The 22,216-nt window shown below is 42.6% G+C and overlaps 1 protein-coding gene across 18 annotated transcripts in view; it reads right to left on the bottom strand.

The window, feature by feature from the left end:
• Window positions 1-9,627: 9,627 nt before the first annotated feature.
• The window catches only part of ncor2 (nuclear receptor corepressor 2), a 225,847-nt gene continuing 213,258 nt past the window's right edge, over window positions 9,628-22,216 (bottom strand). For all 18 annotated transcript variants that reach the window (XM_012969087.3, XM_012969081.3, XM_012969148.3 and 15 more), the window contains 2 exons: window positions 16,992-17,165; window positions 9,628-15,990 (listed from right to left, as the gene is read on the bottom strand). In XM_012969087.3, coding sequence (XP_012824541.2) covers window positions 15,815-15,990; window positions 16,992-17,165 — 350 coding nt within the window. In that variant the 3' untranslated portion in view covers window positions 9,628-15,814. The remainder of the gene's footprint in view (window positions 15,991-16,991; window positions 17,166-22,216) is intronic.

Genomic DNA, 22,216 nt, shown 5'->3' with positions numbered 1-22,216 from the left:
AAGTGGAAATGTTAGCTTGGCTTTTATTAGTGCGGTTATCTTGGAAAAGAAAAGCAACCATGAACTATTCAGAAACTGCTGCTTCTTGAGTCTTATTGGAAAAGTAGGGTCCACAAAATCTCTTGGAAAACTTGCGTATGGGCATGAATTTATAATATATTATTCTTTCCCTATTTCCTATGTACTTTCACGTGCATCCAGTTCTAGTTAATAAGTTATATGTACATATACATAATTGCTCCTCCTTTCACAGCGGGACCTGAGCTCAAAGGTTAAATTTGGTATAATATATAACTAATAACAATAAAGCACAATGTGGTACGGGTATAGGATTCATTATCTGGAATTCCATTAACCAGAAAGCCCCCAAATACATTAATCCCATCTCTCATGGTGCTCTCTTTAAGTGCACACACTCCTGCAGTGACTTGCAGTGGGGGGGAGGCGGGATGCATGTCGGGCGAAGGATTGCATAGGGGGAAAGCAAACAGGGTGCAAATAGGGCAGAGATCCCCAAAAGCTATAAACTAGAGGGTAGGCAAACAGAAGTGGTACGTGCCTGGCACACCCCCCCCCCCCCCCCCCCCCCCCCCATTCTTCTGCCTACCCCTAGTTGTAGCCCTGCTGTTATTATGTCTAGCTATGGGAGAAGTGTATAACCCCAGTTTAGCTCCATTGCTGGTATAAATTGCAGTGCTGCCTGTTTCCGTCTACTCTGTAACTTGTGGCTGGAAAATTGGAGAGCGAAGCATTCTCTAATCCCTTATTTTGGTTCACTATTAAACTCTACTGCAAAACAGAAGGGCTTTTCTATCTCTCTGGCTGCTGCTGATCGGGTGTGGAATTTGCCTTAACCCTGTAGAAGTGGCACTGCCTGTGTTCTGCAGGGGCCATACAATAACTGAGTGGCCCCTACAGCTAAGGAAGACAGTAAATGTAACTGGATTGAAGCAGATGCCCAGCCTTTGTAAAACTACTACATCCAGTCTCCAACTATTTTGTAAATGTGTTTTTATTTGATTTTGCAACAATAACAAACAATGCTTACAGATGGATTTCCCACCATTTTGGAAGGCAGGCAGTAGTGCAGATATACTTGCTGGATGCATGTGCTTCTTACCCTAAGGCATCCCCAATATGTTTTACCTGTGAGCTTCATTCAAATATAAAAAAACATGGAGAGCAACACAAGCATGCAAAAAGTTCCTGAGGGTACTACATTTGGGCTTTGATTGGCTTGATTTGATAGCCCCTATATGGACTGGCAGCCTACAGAAGGCTCTGTTTGTCAGTACATCTGGTTTTATGCAACCAAAACTTGCCTCCAAGCTAGAAATTTAAAGATAAGCACCTGCATTGAGGCCACTGGGAGCAACATCCAATGGGGTTGGGGAGTGACATGTTGCTTGTGAGACACTGGTTGGGGATCACTGCCCTAAGGGGGGTGGGCATTAGGTATTTGCCCTAAGCATACTTTATACAATACAGTATTACAACTATTACATATTTATTTTATTGTATATGCCAGTATCTATATACCATAGATCAGAAGGGGAAGAACGGGAATCACACAAATGAAGAATGTGTGATTAATAGTGCCATGTTCAAGGTGCCAGAGTGCGGTTTGGCAGACTGGCCTACATACAGCACACTCATATGTACCTGTTTGTGCGATTCATTGTTCATCACTTCGTCTCAAGTATCGTCCTCTGTTTCATGCCACCAATTCCTGACATTAATGTAGTGCTTCCCAGGAGTCTTGTTCTCCCTCTTATATTCTACACTGTGATTCAATCCTTGCCCCCCTGGCACGCTGATATACAACTGAAGAAACCCACTTGGCTACCATGTCAAAAATGAAAGGGTTAAGTTGAGCTTAATGTAACTATAGCAGGAACACTGTGGCACTAGACGCCTTCCAGAATGGAAAAGGTTGCAGTGTACAGGTACGTGGCATTTCAAAGCTAACACAAAAAATACTTTATTAAATGTTATATTTAGAGACCCATTACAAGCCTCCAAGTCAAATAAACACCAGAGTTTTGTCCGTTCAGTAATCCCATGGATCTCAGCATCAGCTGCCTTCAACCCAGACATCAACAAGGGGCTGCAATGTTTGTGATGGATCTTGTCTGTCAGCTACGCAGAGCCCAGCGCCACAGCAAGGACACTTAGATGTCATTACAAAGACTATGAGATATTGCTGGGTACATAACACGTGTAAAGCAGCCAACTGGAAGCAATGAGTGGTATAAGCACGCCTGCCCCGCAGCTTAGTCATTGTGGCTCATACTGCGAATAACATATGTTGTTGTGTTCATTACTATTCCCAGCTTGTACACAGGAGACTATTCATGCCAGGCACCTGGCTCTCTCCTCATACTTCATGTGTCCTTTAACATAAGTGCAAGGTGAGGTGTTGGAGTGGGGAGGCCACATACAGTAGGCATGGCCCATGGGCAGTATATGCACATCCATAGCGCGCCCCTTTACTGCAAGTCATTCATAATGTAGAAGTAATGAGTGCCAGGGACACAACATGCCCTGCAGACCTGTACCTGAAGCTGGTTCAGGGTGGGCATTAAGCACAGGACGTCCTTGTGCCCAGAAGCTCTGCAGTCATCACTTAGGGGCTGAATTATCTACATTTGAATTAAAAAAATTTCCACAATTCAAGTGCAATATCTTTGTTTATGGATTACCAGAGCTGGAAATAGGAGTAGGCATCATAGACACATGCCTTGTGGGGGTGCAGTAATGGGTGTGTGATTGGAATGGGGTAGGAGCAGTGCTGGGCCAAGCCAACCAGGCGCCCTAGGCAACACAGTGGGCGGTGGGGTTACCGGGGCCGCTGCAGTGTAGAAAAGGGCCTGGAACCAGTGGTAGTTGAAAGAAGAGATACCTGCCTGGATCCCCCCACCATTGTGCCATTGGCAGGTGCCTCTTCTGCCTACTCCTAGTTCCGGCCCTGGGTAGGAGTGAGTGGTGGGAGTCTGTTTGGACCTAACTGAGCTAGTGGGTGCTGGGCAAAGTTGTATTGCCCTGGGCGACAATACTTGGCACAGCTCTGCTGATTACACTAAAATATATTGAGCAACGAAATCCATGTGGGTCATTCTTGCAAGGGATCTGGAAAATTGCCCGGACATCTGGGTGGCAGATAAGATGCAATGTAGATAAATGTAAGGCTATGCATTGTGTGTTTAGAAATATGTATATCATTTGTACTCCTAATGGAATCCTTTAGTGGAATCCTTAAATTTAGAAGGGCCTTGTACATTATTCTGCCCCCCCATTCCCTTTGTTGAGCCCCCTGCCTGCTCTGGGATAGGCAATGCATATAGTGCAGATAGGAGGCCGCCAGTTTCAGGTTCTTGTAAGTGCAACAATATAGGCCTGGGGCAAACACATTCACATTCTGCTATCTGCAAGGTCCCGCCTTTGTCACAGAACATCCGTATAGTCACTGTAACTCCTATCGGATCTTCAGATTGGACATATCCAAAGCTCTAGGAACAAATCCTTACTGGATACTAATTAAAAGCAACCTAGGCAGTACAGTGCTGCATATATGGAGTTACATTATATAAACAAGAATATACACATTCCTAATGTGGCTGCAAGTTTCAGTTAGATGAATAAGCGCTTAATAAAAACAGATTAATAACGTAATTCCCAGTGCATGCGATGCTAAAAACCAGTACGCGCCACTATTAATCCTCACATGCTGGAACATTAACATTTATTAAAGCAGGAGTTTACAGTGGAAGGAACTAGTAGATCTCCAGGCTGCTCACATATGTTCCGCAACACCCACAGAGCTTTCTTTCTCTGCTGAGGGTTATAAATCTCTGACACATTCAGCTGCTAAGTCTGTCTCTGCTGATTTATTCCTGCTACTCCGCTGCAAAGGTAAGTAGTATGGTCACATTGGAATGTTACAAATGGCCGCACCATCCTATGCCAAAGGTGCCTACAACCGCCTCAGCACCGTATGGCTTTTCTACATTCCACCTGTAATAATAATGATCACACCTTGTGCTCCGTGTATCACTGATTCCCAAATGAGAAGATTAAGACGAAAAGAACAATAAAGTTATTCATGGTCTCTGGAATTATAGCCATTTTTTATGACTATAATTTTTGATAATAGCCTAAAATCTAAGGTAAGTTTCTGCCAGAGCACATTGACTGCTCTTATAATAATAATAGAAACAACTATTTAAACAGGAGTAATTACTTGTTATTAATCTGTGTAATAAATCATTTTTGTATTGTTATTTAGTTAGTATATATTAGTAATAATGCTAATTTATATGATAAATAAATAAATATATATATGTGACAGGTTTTTGGAAATATCTTCACTGTATTTTTAGTGGTGCTGACATTGATGGTACAAACGCACAAATCAGTAAATGCATTTTAATGTTTATTCTTAAAATGACAGCTGTAGTGTTCAGAAATCCCCTGAGGTGATGCTCAGTGCCATGGTGAAACAATCCCCAGCACTAGGGAAATCTCACAGTGATGGAACGCTCCAAGCATCTCTCTATCCCTGAGCCTGATCGCTTGAGTCCCTATACTGGCAGCACTGACAGGGCAATAAGCCCTACTAGCCTCCTCATTGGAGCCTCTGGCTGCTCTGCTAACTACCATGATCTTGCCTCTCACTACTAGAGCTATTACAAATCTTTCCTGGCATTTATTTAACCCACTAGAACCTACCTGTGTTTCAGGCCCTCCAGAACCACTACACTCCCTCCAGCAAGTGGGCAATTTCGGAGTGAGGTTTCGGGGCCCACCGGGGCTCCAACGTCAGGGGGCCCCCACCCCTAACTTCATCCACAATGAGCCCGACCACGCTGCTGCCACCCCCCTGCATGGATGCGCCGCATACCTTCCTCCATGTGGCTCAATAGGCCCACCTCTAAGCTGCCCATAACCTTCCCTGGGGCATACCCCTACATTTATATAGGGACCGCTATAGAGATTCTTAATAGCTAAAAGGGAAATAATGGAAACTGCACATGATAGAGGGAAATTGTAAAGGCCTAAAACAGAAATAAAAATGAACATTTCTGCAGTGCAGGGAGCTAGTGCACAAACTCATGGAAATCCGGCCCCTCCTGAGACCCTTCCCTGCCAATACATGTGCCCACTTATGCAAAGAGATCAACCCCAGGGCTATATGGGAATGTCTTAACAAAATAGAAACTAATTGCCCAGTCCAAGCCTTGACATGAATTTGGCAATGAACCCTGATCAAGTTGACAGCTCTTGGGCAAGTTTTCAAACAAGAAAGAATGAACTTGGTCACTTCCATATCTTTTACATACTTAATATTTCTTTTCTGGGACCAAGACATTATAAGATTTACAAAAGCAGTGCTGCATGCAAAGTGCAAAATCAGGACACAAATCGACTTTTTGTGTTGTGTGTAAGTTCTTCCCAGAATTCCACCATCAGGTGAGTGCTAAATAGCGAGTTGCCTGAAAGTCTCCAGGGCTTTGTACACAAGTACACAAAAGTGCGTTTTACTACTCTTGTGTGCAAATGGCAATGCTGCTGGCACCCAGTGTCAACTATGGCATTAGTGAGTAATGTTTGTATGCAAACCCTGGAAGTAATACCCCAGATGGTAATTCTAGGGTCCCCTAGTGTTTGTTCCACATTGATCTCTGCACTTGAACATAATTGCATTGTATAAAGGTTTCAAACTCACAACTGGGCATAATAGCATATACCAGTGGCTTTATTATGGTTCCAGGTGCCCCTGTGAAAGCACAGCTAGAGACTAATGTAATCTGTGCACTAAACCTGTAATCTCCTTATCTCTTCCTTACTTTTCATAATCTTTGCTTGTTTATCTGAAGAGCAAGGAACAGACACATGCTTTGAATCTTTCCCTTCTCAGTTTGCCTTTTCCTGGAATTCCACGGGTACTGGAAATAGGTTTGTTGTACGGTTGGCCTGATATACGCGCTGACTGTGCAGGAACAATAAATCTCTAATGAGGAAACATTGCTCACATAGAACTCTGCTTTTCAGGTTTCCAGTTGCTTTAGACAAGAAAATCTTGTTAATAATCATTTGAATTTACGAGCGGTAACATCTGTAGTAAGGGTCAGTTTTTGTGTATGGGACCCCAGGGGGCAGATACAAGTACAAAGTATTATTATATTGTGTAACAATTATTGGTTGATTTTAGCATTTAGCATGTCCATCCGGTGTCCACCCAGCTGTTCCTGAAACGCAACTTCCAGGGTCCCACCAGCAGCCAGAGCCTTATCAGGGTTTGACAACCATAAGCCACTGAAGGTGGCCATACACGGGCTGATTCTAGCTGCTGATATTGGTCATTTAGAACAATTTGACATCTTATTGGCCCATGTACGGGCCTGCCCGGATGACATCTGGCCTGAAATCGACCAGATCTCGATCTGGCAGTTTTAATTTTTCATTGGATTGGGGGCCGCAATGGTTTGTTGATGTGGTCCACGAACCGACAGGCGTCTATCCCGCCATTTTAATTTGATTGTTTATGACTGAATTAGCCTGATATCACCACCCGTAGGTGGGGGTATCAGGAGAGGATCTTACTGTGTATGGCCACCTTTACTGAGCTACTATCACACTGGTACGGATGCTAGGCATGTCCTTTCCCAGCTATTGGCCAGATTAGCTAAAAACCATCAGAAATTCTCCAGTTTGGGTGAAGACACACAGAGCTACTAGTAGCAGCTACTTGTCACAGCTACTAAAATAGACTAGGCTGATCTTTTACTGATAATTGTCTCTATGTGTGTTTTAGCAGAGGCAGTTCTCAGTATTGTCTATGGCAGTATTGTCTATGGTAAGTAAAACTTACCTTCAGTGCGTTAGGGAAAGGACACCAGCAGGTCAGGGGAGCGCCCTGCAGTGATTGGGTCTGAGCCCTGAATTGAGATCTCTCTCCCTGAACAATATTATGCAAGCCAACAGCTATTTGTCCTTTGTTAGATTTAGCTTTTTTTAACTAGTTCCCATGAGCTACTTCAGAAGTTTATTGGCTAAAGAGAAAAAATACCTCATTGGTTATCATGGTTTCCCTTAGTTTGTGGAATCAGGTATATTTGTTTAGAATAGAAATACATTTATATTTTGAATTTTAGATAATGCTTATGCACATTTTTACATAAGCCCAACTGTATGAGCTCATGTCAAAAAGGGGGTATATTTCCTCCTTTAGCATTACGCTGTGTACCTATCCCTTCAGCTTTTCTTCCCATGTCATTAGGTGGTCATAAGCAGAGGATTATTATTGGGCACTTTGGCATATTTGTGCCTCAAAATATAAACCATCCCTACGAGTTGCCCCCCTCACAGACGGGTTTGGGCTGCAGTGCCACATACTCTGTGTGTACAGGAAGAGCTGGTGTTTTTGTGCGTCCCATCAACACATGCAGAGACATCAATAGGCCACAAAGTCTGCGTTATGTAGCAATAATCTCCCACTGATATTAGAATAGTCTGCCTATGAATATCTGAGTGTATTTCCATTAGCGCGGGTGTAAATGGGATTCCAATAGAGAGGCTCCTATTCAGAAGTCAGATGTAGCCATCTAGAGGACACTCAAACATTTGTTTTCTTTTATTTAAAATCTCATTTGCCCCAAATACCTAGAGTCAAATTGCAGTAAACTGAACTAAGATGAACAAATCATTAATTCTGAAATAGTCTAAAGAAATTCTGAACTGGCAGACTGCTATTTATAATGATGGCAGCGTGACTTGTTTGTATCATATCATAAAGTGCTTATGGGGTTATATAATAAACTGCCCAGGAGCAGTTACCTGTAGCAACCAATCAGCAAATAGAATTTACTGGTCGCCTGTTTAATAGCAAACATCTTATTGGTTGTTATGGGTTACTGCTCCTGAGCAAACTTAGTGCCTTTTATTACATATGAGGGTTGGTGTCTGTACACAGCCAGCATAACATTGGCTGCACATCTGAATCCTCCCCCCTATTTTAAATTATTGTTTTTAATAAAGAAGGAAAGGACATTTCAGTGGCACCAAGCACCACCCAGCAGCAATACTCCAGGAGGGGCAACATAATGTTCTAAATAACTTTAATTAGGATCCAAGCAATAAAGCTGAGTAACTTGTACAAAAAAAATGATTTTATGTTTATGACCAGAAGGCAAAGCTATGCAGCCCGTATGAAACATAGAGCAATAGCCTCTATAGAGCCTCTCTGCAAAGTGATTTCTTTTGTTCCTTTCTGCAATGTTTATTGTATCCCTTTCCCTATCAGAATATTATATGGCAATATACTGGTATTGAATTTAAGTTATTTAAAGTGAAAAAGTGATGAGCACTTTGTGTGGTTCCCCCAATTGTGATGTGACGATTCCTTGCAGCTCCTGTTCTCCTTTCCCTTCTGAATGGACTTCAGCAACAGTTGTGGGAGAGAGAGAAATATGGGGCACCCCTTTCAAGCATGTGTGTTTCATTCTCTAAGACACAAAAAATTATGAATAACACCAATAGAATTAGGGCCCAATAATAAAAACAACAATGTAGAAATGTAAGCGCGCGTCTCAGTCTCCAAAACACAAAACAATTGAAACTGATAACTCCATCAAAATAACTGCCCAACAGAAACCAATGGAAAATTCCACCACTGGTTACACAGGGAGTCAGGTTGCTCATTAGAACAAAATAAGAATCCAGGTTTATTAAATACTTCCAAGATAGAGACGGATATGCCAACGTTCCATTTGAATCCCATGCAAGTCATATAGAAGATTGAAACCAGTATAGTGAAGAACATTTCCTAACAGGCTATTTACAAACATCCGGTAAGATCGGCACATAACCAGTAACCTAATGCATTTGCATGGTACCTGCCATACTTCCTCAGGTACAAGTATAAAAGGGAGTAAAATAGAATGCTGTAGTTCCCTCTCCATTTTGGAAGTATTTGATGAGCCAGGATTCTTTTGAACTGATAGCGCCTCCATGTTTCTGTGCTGCTGCGACTTTTCTGCTTTGGGCTAATGGCACTGCTGGTGGAGAAAACACCTTGAATTTTAGCAGAAAAATGGCCAAACCTGCCCATACTGCTTCCCATTGGCACACTGTGTGTATTTCTTCTGCCCCTTTGCCCCAGTAGCTCTTACAATCTAGTTCCCTATCACATCCACATAGCACTATGGTCAGATGTTTAAGAAGCCAATTAACCCGCCTGTATGTTTTTGGAGTGTAGGAAGGAAACCAGAGAAAACCCATGCAGATGGGAGAACACTCAAACCTCTTGCAGATGGTGCCTTGGTTGGAATTGAACTGAGCAGCCTAGAGATGCAAGGCCAGCACTGAGCTTATGTGCTACTCTTTCTAGCAGCCAAGACTGTTGCATCTGATTTCCCATTCTATTAACACAAAGATACACAAAGCCCAATGCTCTGTTATAATTCTGATACATGACACAGCTCACACTGTTTTGGCCATGACTAGAAGAGTCCATACATGTTCCGTATCTGTAACGTGGGCAACACTGGCTCTTGCAGCAGTAATAGGAACAGACAGTATAAGGCAGAGAGATGTTCTGGAATAAGAAACAAGCGGGCACATGTTCTGTTTGGCTGGCAATAAGCTTTTTATTGAAACAGTAACACAGTGTTTCCACACTGCTCCCCACAATTCTCAATGTGGGCATGGCGTTATTTTAAAATAACAAGTGTAATGAAATTTCACCTTCAGAAGAAGGAAGAAACGTTCAGCAAGCTGCATTAAATATGTACAACTCTGCTCTATTTACAGATCACTCTATCATACAGTTCCAAACAGAACAGCTATACACAATATGAATGCACAGAAGCCTGTCAGGTCTCTAGCACAGTCCCACTGGCATCCTGCCCCTGCAGCACACATGGGAGTAATACATGGATCCTCTATCTACATCATTCCCCCCCGCCGGTATATATAAAGCATGATGTACGCTTCATTTCATTTTCCTCTAATACACTGCTGTATCTATTTGCACAAGAAATGCAACTGTAGACACCGAGTTTACCCAGACAGAATTCTATCCCTATGAAGTCCGGTTCCTCTTACATATTTATAAGGTCTACTATAGGCCTTTATTCAACTGATTTCTACCCTTTACTTAAAAGTCTGAAAAATATAAGTGTGCACCAGCAAGCACCTATTGCATATACTCTCTCTATATTTACCTTTTGGAATTAGGATTTATTGTAATAGATCTGTTCCATGGTACACATTGCAAAATAACATTTGGTCAGGATCCCCTTTAGGACCAGACTGGCCTGCTATAGTGTTATAGCATCTCCTAGCTGGACGCAGTTATGGAAAATGATTTCCACCATAGACCTGTCACCACTGTAGCCCTATCTATATCTAACTCTTGTGAGAGTGGGCCCTAAGTGTCAGGTTCTCTAGTGGACCCTGAGGGCCAGTCAGACACTGGGCCCCCTTAACTGACAAGGTTTTTTAATATATGAAAATATGGTGCCATCAAATGTATCTAGGGTAGCATTAAGCATTCAACTTCTGTATTGCTCTCCCTATGGGCATTAGCCCAACAGTTTGGGGACAACTGAATTACACAATGGTCTGAGAGGGAACAGAACATTCCTGGTCTAAGAGGAGAGTGTCACAAGGTTTGAGCTTAGTAGCTACACACATATGCTGGTGTGTAGGGGGAAGCTTGCCCCATTTATTGTGACTACCAGCATAGTGTCCCCTTTTCGGGGGGGCAATCCCACCCTTGGTCAGGACAAATTGGGTCCCATCCACAATATATGCACGTGTGCAGCTCCTACTTCTCTACTTGTCTCCTACTGCCTACAGAGTTAAAGTGACAGCGCTGCAACTCTTATTAATTCGAGAGCTGCATGTACCGTTCTACTATTGGTAGCCGTGACATCACAGCCCAGAACAGCTATACACTAACACAAGCTATACACTAACACATGGCGCTCCAGCTGAAGGTGTTGCTGGCCTGCTGCCCGGTGGTGTAAATAGAGGCAGGTATGTGCATGACATTGGCTACTAAACACCCCTAAAGGATTCTCATCACTTTAGCACATATTACATTGTCACATTATAGCTTATTCTGTACAAACATTTTCCTTATATATTTGATACTGAACTACAGGTGCCATATTGCTTGCCTCTGATAAGGTTTCTCCATAGGTCCTTGTGCTGACATCTCAGGTAAGGCAAGCAGTGAGGCAGCACCTACTCAATATAGAATATTCTGAGCACAAAATTCACTATTTATTTACACTTTACTCTGTATTTAACAAGCAAAAGATAAACCCTAGACAGGAAATAGTTTTCCCTTGGCATACTCCAGTATGATTTGGCAAAAAATACAAAAGTGTTCTGTTTGCCCAGGGCTAATTCCTGTCAGACAGAAGGATTAGGCTCAAGTGGTACTGGGACGTCTGGTACAAACCTGAATAACAGAGGGCGGCTGACGTATGTTTAATGACAGATACTTGCTGTGGTTGCACAGTTACTAGCGCTCTGATAATGACAGCATTGTGGCCAATGAACAGCAGCTAATGTTCCGCAGAACATCATCCTCAAGAAAATTTTGCCTGTTAATATTTATGTGCCGATGGTATAGACATATTCCCCCATTCCATTAACTGCTAACAGTGCTTGTATTACTCTTATTACACTAGTGTTTGCCTTTACCCTTATGGGCCAATATTTTTGTATTTCCTGCTGCCTCTAAAACTACTTCCTGTATTCTGGTAGAGAATGGCTCCAATGTTTCCTATGGCCACATAAAAGGCTGCTTTCCTCATATAAACAACAAACCCTTTTTAGCTACTGGACAAATAGCAGTTGCCTTTAATTGCAGGCCATGATGGACATAAGAAGCTTGTTTTGATGGCCAGGATCATGTGGCGCACCAGCAGCTCATTAAACTGTAAATCAATTCCTAGGCTGGTTAAATAACAAAACAACATACACAACAGGGGGAAACTTAAGACATTTAGAAACTGAAGCTGTCTGTGTGTGTGTAAAGATATGCTCATTTGGCCACTGCCAACTAATACAGCCATCTACATGGTGGGGCAATTTGTGTTCATTTGAACATTCAGCTCATTGGCCAATCATTGGATCACCATGAGGCCAAGAGGTTTTCTGCCTGGCCTGATTGGTAACCAAACAAGCTCTGATCAGATATTGATAAGGAGGAAAATAATGGGGCTCTCATATAAAGGTCAATGGCTTTTTTCTTAAACAACCAAGGCCCTGCAAGACCAATGTTGGTGGGTTCCAAGTGCTGTAGTGCCAGGAGAGGAAGTGAGAAAGATAAAGGCCAGTGGCATGCAAACTTCTGATTGGTTCCTATGGGTAAATATGAGTCAGGTAGGAGTGCACTATGGGCCTACAGTTCTATGAACTGGGGACCAAAATTTGGTTGAGTTTGTACTACAGTAGTACTAGGAAATTAGCAAGTTCCATTGAGTTTCAGTACATACTGAGGGGTAACTTACATCTATAAAAATATATATTGCACTCCAACAATTAATTATAAAAAAAATAACAAAAGTCTTTATTAATACGTTATCTAAAACATACAACCCCCACAATCCATGACCTTACTTGTTTTGTGCCCATAGGCAGTAAGGAACTTCAGACACAAACTAGATTTTGAAAAGCACAAACCCCTCCCACCATTTAAAACCCAATCAAAATTAACATCATCAGAAACAACTTCATCAGTTACATCAGTAATGACTCATTCACTTCTATTATACAAACAGCAGGAGGATCAATAAAGTTATCATTATACACCAGGCAGGGTTGTATTCTATATTCCCCTAAGGAGGTAAATCAATCAAATTCAGCATTTAACATTCTAGGATCTTAATTTTTGTGCTTTTAAAAATCCAGTTTGTATCTGAACTTCCTTACTGCCTACGACTTGCTTTATGGGCACAAAACATTTAAGGCCATGGATTGTGGGGTTTGTTTGTTTTAGATAATGTATTAATAAAAATATTTTACTACATTTATGGTGTGCAATATATATATTTTGAGATGGGCGACTAGGAAATAAGCAGCTATATTTGAAAGCTCCGTTCTACACATAACCAATGTGGGACATTCCAGTCAAAAACAGGTTCCAGGGTGTTAAACAATATAGTTTTTAAACCTATTTATGTCTCTATATATTGCTAGTAATCCTGTTATCAAACTGAATCCAACTGAAAGCCCAAAACATTGCATACATGTACCGAATCATTATGTGATCCAGCGGCAATGCCCTGCCCCTTTCCCATTCAGCGGACAGATAGACGCACCGCCTACTTGCAAGAGAGTCTAGCAAGTCTCTCATCTATTTATTAGAGATTAGTTTGGAGATCATATTCTGAAGACAGTAGTAGTTTTAGAGGTATATAAAATGGAGGTGGGGGTTATAGGGCACTGCTCTATATGTAGATCCCTTTTTCATGGAAAATGAAATCAAAGAGTCTGTGACTGCTTCATGAGAAGGAACAGGTACTGGGTATAGATATGGCTTTAATACCAGATGGTCCCACTGTAGAAGAATTTGTACTAGTGTAAGACCCCCAAGTTGTTAAACTCCAATATATTTGACATTGTGTTTAAGATGTCAAATAAAGGGGTTAAATAAATAGCATAAAAATAGCAAAAGGCTGCTCATATTGAACCAATACCAAGTTACTTATTGTTACAGATAGCCTTTCTGCTGCTTTAGGCAGGGGGTTTAATTCTTCCCTATTCTACTTTATCCCTTTCTAGTATCACAATGGAACCTAGAATGTTTTACTTTAAAGCATACCCTGTATTTCCACACTATGAAGCATGATTTAGTTGCCCCATATACACCCATATTTCCCAACTGAATACATGTCAATCTATAAGCTTTGCAATGTCATGTCTTTGTGCGAAGACTCAGACTGAGCAATGCTATCATTTGGATGTAACCAACATTAGGTTGGAACAGAATGCTTCTGAAGGTTCCCCTCACCCAACCCTCTGAAGGAAAGGCACCTACAGACATTGTTGCTAGGGGAAGCTAACAATAGAAGGCATGCCAATGGAGAGCTTATAATTATATATAAATATTGCATATAGAATATGACCCTGCCTTGTACAGGCTAAGCCTCCATAAATTGTCACAATTCTCCGCCTTAGCCTACATAAATTCTTATTATTACAAAAGTCCTAAAGTTCACTATCCATGAAATAAATACTTTATGTTTTTATGAACAATAACTAGTATTTTTCTTCATATATTTTATAACTTTTTTTTTAATCAGATTTTTTAGACTTCTAGGGTTCAAGGCCCCTTTGCAGCCCAACATGAGTTTGGTATCTCCTTAGCGCCTAATGAGGTTCCATGGGTTTCAGCAACAGCAAATAAGCATGTCACACTCAGACTGGTCCCTCTATCTGATTCATATTGTGGCCAGCCCCACATCCAAAGGAACCTCTATTTCAGCTTTTCTAACTTATTTAAGGACAGCAAATGGTGGACAATACTTAAAAACATGGAGTGAATATTAGATATACAGATAACCAGTTAGCACTGCCCTACAATACGGGGGGGGGGGGGCTTGCATTCAAAGTGCTAGTTGATTAAACTAGCACCTGTTGTTGGCACAACAATGGCTCATATCTTTATTACTTCCTTGTTGCTGTGTTAGAAGAAGCTATATACAGAGCCCAAAGGCCAACAGATGTGGTGGGACCTGATGAAGCCCCTCTAACAACATCTATCAGGATCAAGGCTAAACACAAAAAACAAAATGTAACATTACAGTTTATCTTCATTACAGTTTTCAACCTCCTTAATTCTGCTTGTGCAATTGCTTTAATATAGAATTAGAATAGTGTGTCTATACAATAATGGCTTCATATGTACATCCCACTCACAGGACAGTGGCCCCTTTACCAACACATGACTCCCCATCCTAGGAGTGCAACTTCAACTCTCTGTGGCTCTGTGGGTTCACTGCTGGAGAGATATCCTTACGGAAAGAGGGAAGGGTCCTTTTTCATCATCACCGGCCCTCCCACCTATCAGACAGGACCGCAGCAGCCTACACAATGTGGAAATACTGGTGCCACACTATATACAGTGTGCATATTCCTGGAAAAAAACATGCAGCAATTGCGCAAAAGGTTGTCTCTTTATTCATGTCACTAGTAATCCTTCAGCAGAACATTCTTAGAGAGTTACGGGCTGAGGGAAACAAATCAAGTGCTATCATTGGCTTCTCAGGGAACACAATAAGATCAGGAGACCTCTAAAAGGCTCCCAACCAGAGTGGGCAAAGTTCTGCAATGGCCGCGCATGCAGCTTCTCTGCACTTCTAGGTCTGTGTGCAATAAACTGGAATGTGAATATATTTAAGTGCATATGAACACATGTACATACATATACATTGTACACAGACATACAAAATCACGCACACGAGTCAGCTAGTTTAACAAACCAATGCAATGTAGCAAAGCACCAGGTGGAAATATCCCCTGAGTATAGAACTGAAATATCCAATCTTCTGCGAGGTCTGGGACTCGCTACTCTTTTCTGAGCAGTCTCGTTCCAGAAACTGTAAAAACACTGACCCTCCAGTGAAGATCAGGGAGTTGTTTTAAGGCTTTTCAGACTGAAATAGACATTTTCTTCCCAGTTTTTCCAGTCGTTGGATCACATTGGCTGCTGCTTCCTTTCCAAGCAATTAGATTGGCCGTGGGGATTCCATAGTGACCAGAGCTCCTCCATGGATTGGCTAGTCTCGCTACACTGTCACTCACTGTCTGACAAAGTTTCATACTGGGAGCAAAGCAGCGGTTTGGGCTCTTCATCCCGAGCCCTCTGTGGGGTTCCAGAGTTACTCTGTGGAATGGATGAAGAGGTTGGAGCAGCAACAAGGCCCGTTGGGAGCCGGATTGTTAGTGGATTGTATGGAAATGGTGTTGACCCTGTAAAGAAAGAGAATATATTGGTTTGAGTTTCATTATTATGGCACCTAAGTAACAGTATGTAGTTGCAGCTGTATCTCCAAACAACTTTCCAAGTTATCTTAGCTGCATTTATATGTATTATACATGTATGTGTATTTCATGGGAATTAACTCAATTCCAATATTTTAAAAAGAACAGCAAGGCCAATGGCACAAGAGCAGTGACAAATGGTTTCTCTGTGACAAACAGCGGTAAGACTTTTGGACACTCCACCCCTTCCCACCATGAAATACGTTGATAGAAGGCCATGGGCCCAAGGGCTTCCCATAGTAGTGGAACAATACTTTGACTAAACCTAACCTAAATGATACCTCTGGGCATAAACATACTGCACTAAGTTAACACACTACTAAGAATAATTTACTAACATTGTTTGCTGCAGTAACCCACAGCAACAACTCACAGTCTGATTGTACACTAACATGCAAAGGAGCAGTTACGTCTCAGTGTCAGGGTATAGTAGCCAGGGAATGGTGCACCCCTATAAAGGGCAGATGCACAAGGACAGAACTTAGTCTTAGAACTAGAGCTACACTCTGATAGGAAATGGTGTTACATTTATTAAAGCATTTCCTGGCTTTTCAGAACTAAACTTTAAACCAACATTTTTCTAACGAAAACTACATTTTGTTGAGGAAAAAATCAAGCAGGAAGTTCCAATAATGGTAATGCTGTATTTGTTAGGGGCAATGGAACATGGACGTTTTCATTAATGTTATCTTCTCAGTAGAGACCAAAATATCAAATATCTCTGCCAGCCGGTTCCTATTATACTGTATGGAAACTGTGTTGCCTAAGGCAGAAGAGCAGGTACCTCTAAGGTTCACTTCCTCCTGCAATATGTACTCCCATGTGTGCCATATACTGTTTAATTGCAATAGAGTTTAACTGGAAGTAACTGCCCGGCGTATGAATGCCCTTATTTATAGAACCTGATGCTTTGCTCATTACAGCTGTACCTGTTGAGGATGGCCTCTCTTCCCACACTCTGTTAGTTAGGGGAGTTTTCCTGTTGCAGTCGCCCTCTGAATGCACTGATGAAGCTGAGGGAGGCCTTTCTCCAGAAGCCTGACCTGGTGCAGGAGACTTGGCCTTCCGGCTGCTTGGTCTGGGAATCTTGGCTTTTCCACTGCCTGAAATAAAAAATATACAGAATACTGCAAAAGCTTTCCTTTCATGATATTTTTCCTAAAGAAGAGTTGCTTTAAACAAAAAGTACCGTAAAATAAATCTCGGCAAACATGGCACAGCATACAACTCAAATATGGATTTAAAAATACATAATATATAAATTAGGTGGAAATTAGGGTGCCTTTTATGTGACCAATGGCAACAGCTCGAGAGGAGGTAGTAGATAATTACTAAAATCTTCACATAGGAAACTGTCCTACTCCCCAGCGTTAGGCTAAAAACTGGAATGCACAGAGCCATGACTGAGTATTTTATGAATACGAAATGCGTCAGGACTTTTCTGTTTTAAGATCTCTGCAATAAAAACAAGTTTTAGTGGACTAAGGAGTGTGTGCTATTTCTCCTTCAATTGATGTTTGTTTATACCTCAGGCTACGGGCTCGGGCCACCACTTGTCTTTGGCGAGTGCATTTTCCCTATAATTTTGCCAGGAGTGTTCTGAAGTCGCATGTTGGAGGGTTTGTACACCCGGACCATATATGTCACTGGGTGAGCCTATCATCACGTTATTTGTAAACAAGTTTTGGTGGAGAGCCCGGGGTATATAGACCTGAGCTCACATTCATTAATGGTGAGCCATTAAAAGGGCTTTAGAAAGTTTTTTTAAGAAGTTTTTCCCCCTCCAGTTACCATAAAACTGAGCCACTTATTTTTCATTGGGATTGATGCACAGAGCCTTGCCTGACAACTTCACCCCCCCCTCTTTATTTAGGAACATGAAAGCATGGAAAGGTACTTTATAGGCACCCCCTACTAGCTGAGCCTTGTGTTACTACTCACTGGGAATAATGGATGCAGTTTAATGTTCACTTAAATTCAGATGTGAAATAGTGAGAGTAAGTTACAGACAGCTTTGTGCAGGGGTCACACAATTAGAGAGCCACATAACTCATCGGGGATTCCGATATAAAACACATCAATGTCTTGAGTCGATATATAAAGACACTGTAACACAGCCTTCTCTTCCTACACCCCCTGCTGGTAGTAGTTTATTCTCTCAAGGCAACTAAAACTGCAGATATCTTTTAACATGGCATCCAAATGCAGAAAGTAAGTGTCATGAATAGGGGTTACGGGCATCTATAAGGCGTTCAGGGGAAGGAGCTCTAAGGAGCACTGAGGTACCTATGCCCTTTTGGTATTGTTGATTTTTTTTCTAAATTTTGGATAAATCTATGCTATTGCTTTGTGCACCAAATAAATGTTTCATGTGTGAGACTGTCTTCTACTTGTATTATTATAGGCCAGCAACAGACAATAACATTTCAGCATTTCTTTAACAAGCAGGGACCATTGCTTGGCAAATAATAAACCATAGGAAATTCTCCATAAGGCTCTTTGTCTACTAAGCCTGTCCCAATCAATCTTTCTTTCTTTCTGACCCTACTTATGTGTTAGAGATATTTATTTAGGATTATGTTCTGCTAGCTTCTGTACAGCTATAGGTCTATACTTAGCTATTTTATAAAAATAGATTCAGATTACTCAACCAAAAGCTAGCTTATATCATATTAAATGGTCTGCTAAAGAATCTCGCCAAACTAGAATATATATAAGTAAATATTGCCATTTTACATCTTTTCCCTTGAGCCACCATTTAGTGATGGGCTGGGTGCTCCCTCAGAGATCAGCTGACAGGAAGTAACGCAGCTCTAACTGTAACAGGAAGTATTGTGGGAGTAAAAGGCAGAACTCTGTCCATTAATTGGCTGATGTGATGTAACGTGCGTGACAAAGGAGCGTTGCCCTGAAACTTTGCACTTAAACCGCATTAAAATTGCAAGGGGACACCCTGCTAAAACAAAACCTTGTGTGCCTGTGAGGATTCTTTTACTTTTACTAAATCAGCTGTGCCACAAGGTGTCACTATATGCAGAAGGAGTGGGCAAGCAACTGGCATGCAGTATTCGTCGGCAGCTCCTTCTCTCTTATGCGGCAGCGACAGGCCCTTTTATAAGGTTGCGCCTGTGCGTATGACGTCACATGTCAGTGACGAGGCGCAACCTTATAGAAGTGCCTGTTGCCGCGGCATAAGAGAGGAGCCGCTGACGATGACTTGGTCTGTTGGGGGTACTTTCTATGGGGGCACTGTGTGTGGGGGCTACTGTCTATGGGGCAAATGGGGGCACTGTGTGTGGGGGCTACTGTCTATGGGGGGTACTGTCTATGGGGCAATTGGGGCACTGTGTATGGGGCACTTTCTATTGGGGGCACTGTGTGTGGGGGCTACTGTCTATGGGGGGTACTGTCTATGAGGCAATTGGGGGCACTGTATATGGGGCAATTGGGGCACTGTTTATGGGGGAACTTTCTATTGGGGGCAATTGGGGCACTCTGTATGGGGCCACTTTCTATTGGGGGCACTGTATGTGGGGGCTACTGTCTATGGGGGGTACTGTGTATGAGGCAATTGGGGGCACTGTGTGTGGGGGATACTGTCTATGGGGCAATTGGGGGCACTGTTTATGGGGGCAATTGGGGCATTTACTATGGGGGCATTGTCTATGGGGGCACTGTGTGTGGGGGCTACTGTCTATGGGGTCAATTGGGGCGCTTTCTATGAGGGGGTACTGTCTATGGGGGGCACTGTGTATGGGGGTACTGTCTATGGGGGCACTCTGTATGGGGGTACTATGTATTGGGCCATTGGGGGCACTGTGTATGGGGGGGCAAAACTAGTACATAGTTATAACTCACTTATAACTGACTGCCTTCTCTCTATATTTGTATTTTATATGTAGGAGTTGCTATATTGTTTTCCTTAGGTAGTACAGTATGAGGGTATAGTACAATTTGCGTCTGATCCCACCATTTCAACTATATAAAAGGAGTATTTTTTGAAAAAAAAGGGGGTGTGGTAATTGGGGCGTGGCCACAAAAGTGGGTATGGAGGGGGCCCAAAAGTAAATTTCTGCTTAGGGCACCCATTTGGCCAGCAGCGGCCCTGCTGGCATGGAGGGGGTAACTGCACTTAGGCTAGTGAGCTTTAGCCCGTCATGACAGAGCTGTCCAACTGGCAGGCTGCGGTCCCCCCATTTGTCTGGCTGCTGTGACTGCTTACCTTTGTGTAAGATTTAAATGGTATCAGTACTGAGATTAACTGGCCCCCTGCATGGTTCACACCTCAGATTCAGGCTGTAAACCCCCTGTATTGTTCACACCTGTAAAACCTCAGATTGTAAACCCCTGCATTTTTACACCTCAGACTGTAGTAGCAGTGCCAGCATTGTGTCACTGTATTTACAGCCTGCCCTATGCTGCCTGTGTGTTCCATACTCTGCCTGCCCTATGCTGCCTGTGTGTTCCATACTCTGCCTGCTGCCTGTGTGTTCCATACTCTGCCTGCCCTATGCTGCCTGTGTGTTCCATACTCTGCCTGCCCTATGCTGCCTGTGTGTGCCATACTCTGCCTGCCCTACCCTGCCTGTATGTGCCATACTCTGCCTGCCCTATGCTGCCTGTGTGTTCCATACTCTGCCTGCCCTATGCTGCCTGTGTGTGCCATACTCTGCCTGCCCTATGCTGCCTGTGTGTGCCATACTCTGCCTGCCCTATGCTGTCTGTATGTGCCATACTCTGCCTGCCCTATGCTGTCTGTATGTGCCATACTCTGCCTGCCCTATGCTGTCTGTGTGTGCCATACTCTGCCTGCCCTACCCTGCCTGTATGTGCCATACTCTGCCTGCCCTATGCTGCCTGTATGTGCCATACTCTGCCTGCCCTATGCTGCCTATGTGTGCCATACTCTGCCTGCCCTATGCTGCCTGTGTGTTCCATACTCTGCCTGCCCTATGCTGCCTGTGTGTTCCATAGTCTGCCTGCCCTATGCTGCCTGTGTGTTCCATACTCTGCCTGCCCAATGCTTCCTGTGCATGCCATACTCTGCCTTAATGTGGGTATGGTATTAAAAGCTCTTGTGACAACATGAATGTGGGGGGGGGGAGTGGTCAAAACTAGCTTCTATGATCATCCCTCCAGCATGTAGGCAAGAAAAAGTCCTGCCCTTGATACCAGAGAAGTTGGACAGCATTGGCCTATGGGATACACCATGAACATATATAAATATCAGGAGTAAAGTTCTACAATATGCTCAGACCAGGGAAATACAAGATGATTAATGAATGTACTAGCAGATCAATATTTTTTATTTTCTTTTAAATGCTCTCTGGCACCTTAATGTTCCCTGCCACTGACTGAGTGCCTCCTGAACTTAAAGGAGAAGGAAAGGCTAATAAAGAGTTAATCTCTAGCTGCAGGCATACCTTCAGTTCTCTCAATAGTGCCCTTAAGTCTCCCCATATTTCACCTGTTCAGAAGATCAGAAGCCAAACAGGAAGAAAAAACGCTGAGCTGTGTAAGGAAAGTTCCCATAATGCCTCGCTCCTGCACAGACATGCAGACCAAACTGAACATGCTCAGTTAGTAAGACTATGAGTCAGCTTCCTGCTGATTGGCTCAGATCCACATTCCTAAGAGTGGGGGGGGGAGTGAGTTCTTAGCATTCTTGAGGGAGGGGGGAGCAGGAGAGAGGGGAGAGCAGAGATCTGTGTGTCTCTGGCAGAGGAATTGCAGACACAAGAAATCTTTTCACAGAGAAGTCAGTGCAGCGTTTCTGTGAGTGCTTATGACTGTATTTACATAGACCTTTCTGATAAAGCTTACTTAGTTTTTACCTTTTTTTCTCCTTTAACAAAACTATACTGTGGCATTTGAATACAACAAACAGTATAATGGAAATAGAAGCTCTGCCTTAGTTTGAGTATAATGGCACACAGGCTATTTTAGAAGCACATTTTAAAGCACACCATATTGCCTGAAACAGCTTGCCGCAAACTTAAATATAAATTGCTTGATACATGCTTATGCCATAGCTCGTAGTTTTATACGTAATAGTAGTTTTTGGCCATGCCATTTAAATCATCTGAAGTAGCTCTGTGTGCCATTATTCTAAATGGGGCAACCTTTGTGGCTGAGATCCCAGCAATCTTTATTA

This window comes from Xenopus tropicalis, chromosome 1 (assembly GCF_000004195.4).
Source record: "Xenopus tropicalis strain Nigerian chromosome 1, UCB_Xtro_10.0, whole genome shotgun sequence".
Classification (NCBI taxonomy): Eukaryota; Metazoa; Chordata; class Amphibia; order Anura; family Pipidae; genus Xenopus; species Xenopus tropicalis.
This window is presented reverse-complemented; position numbering and strand designations above follow the sequence as displayed.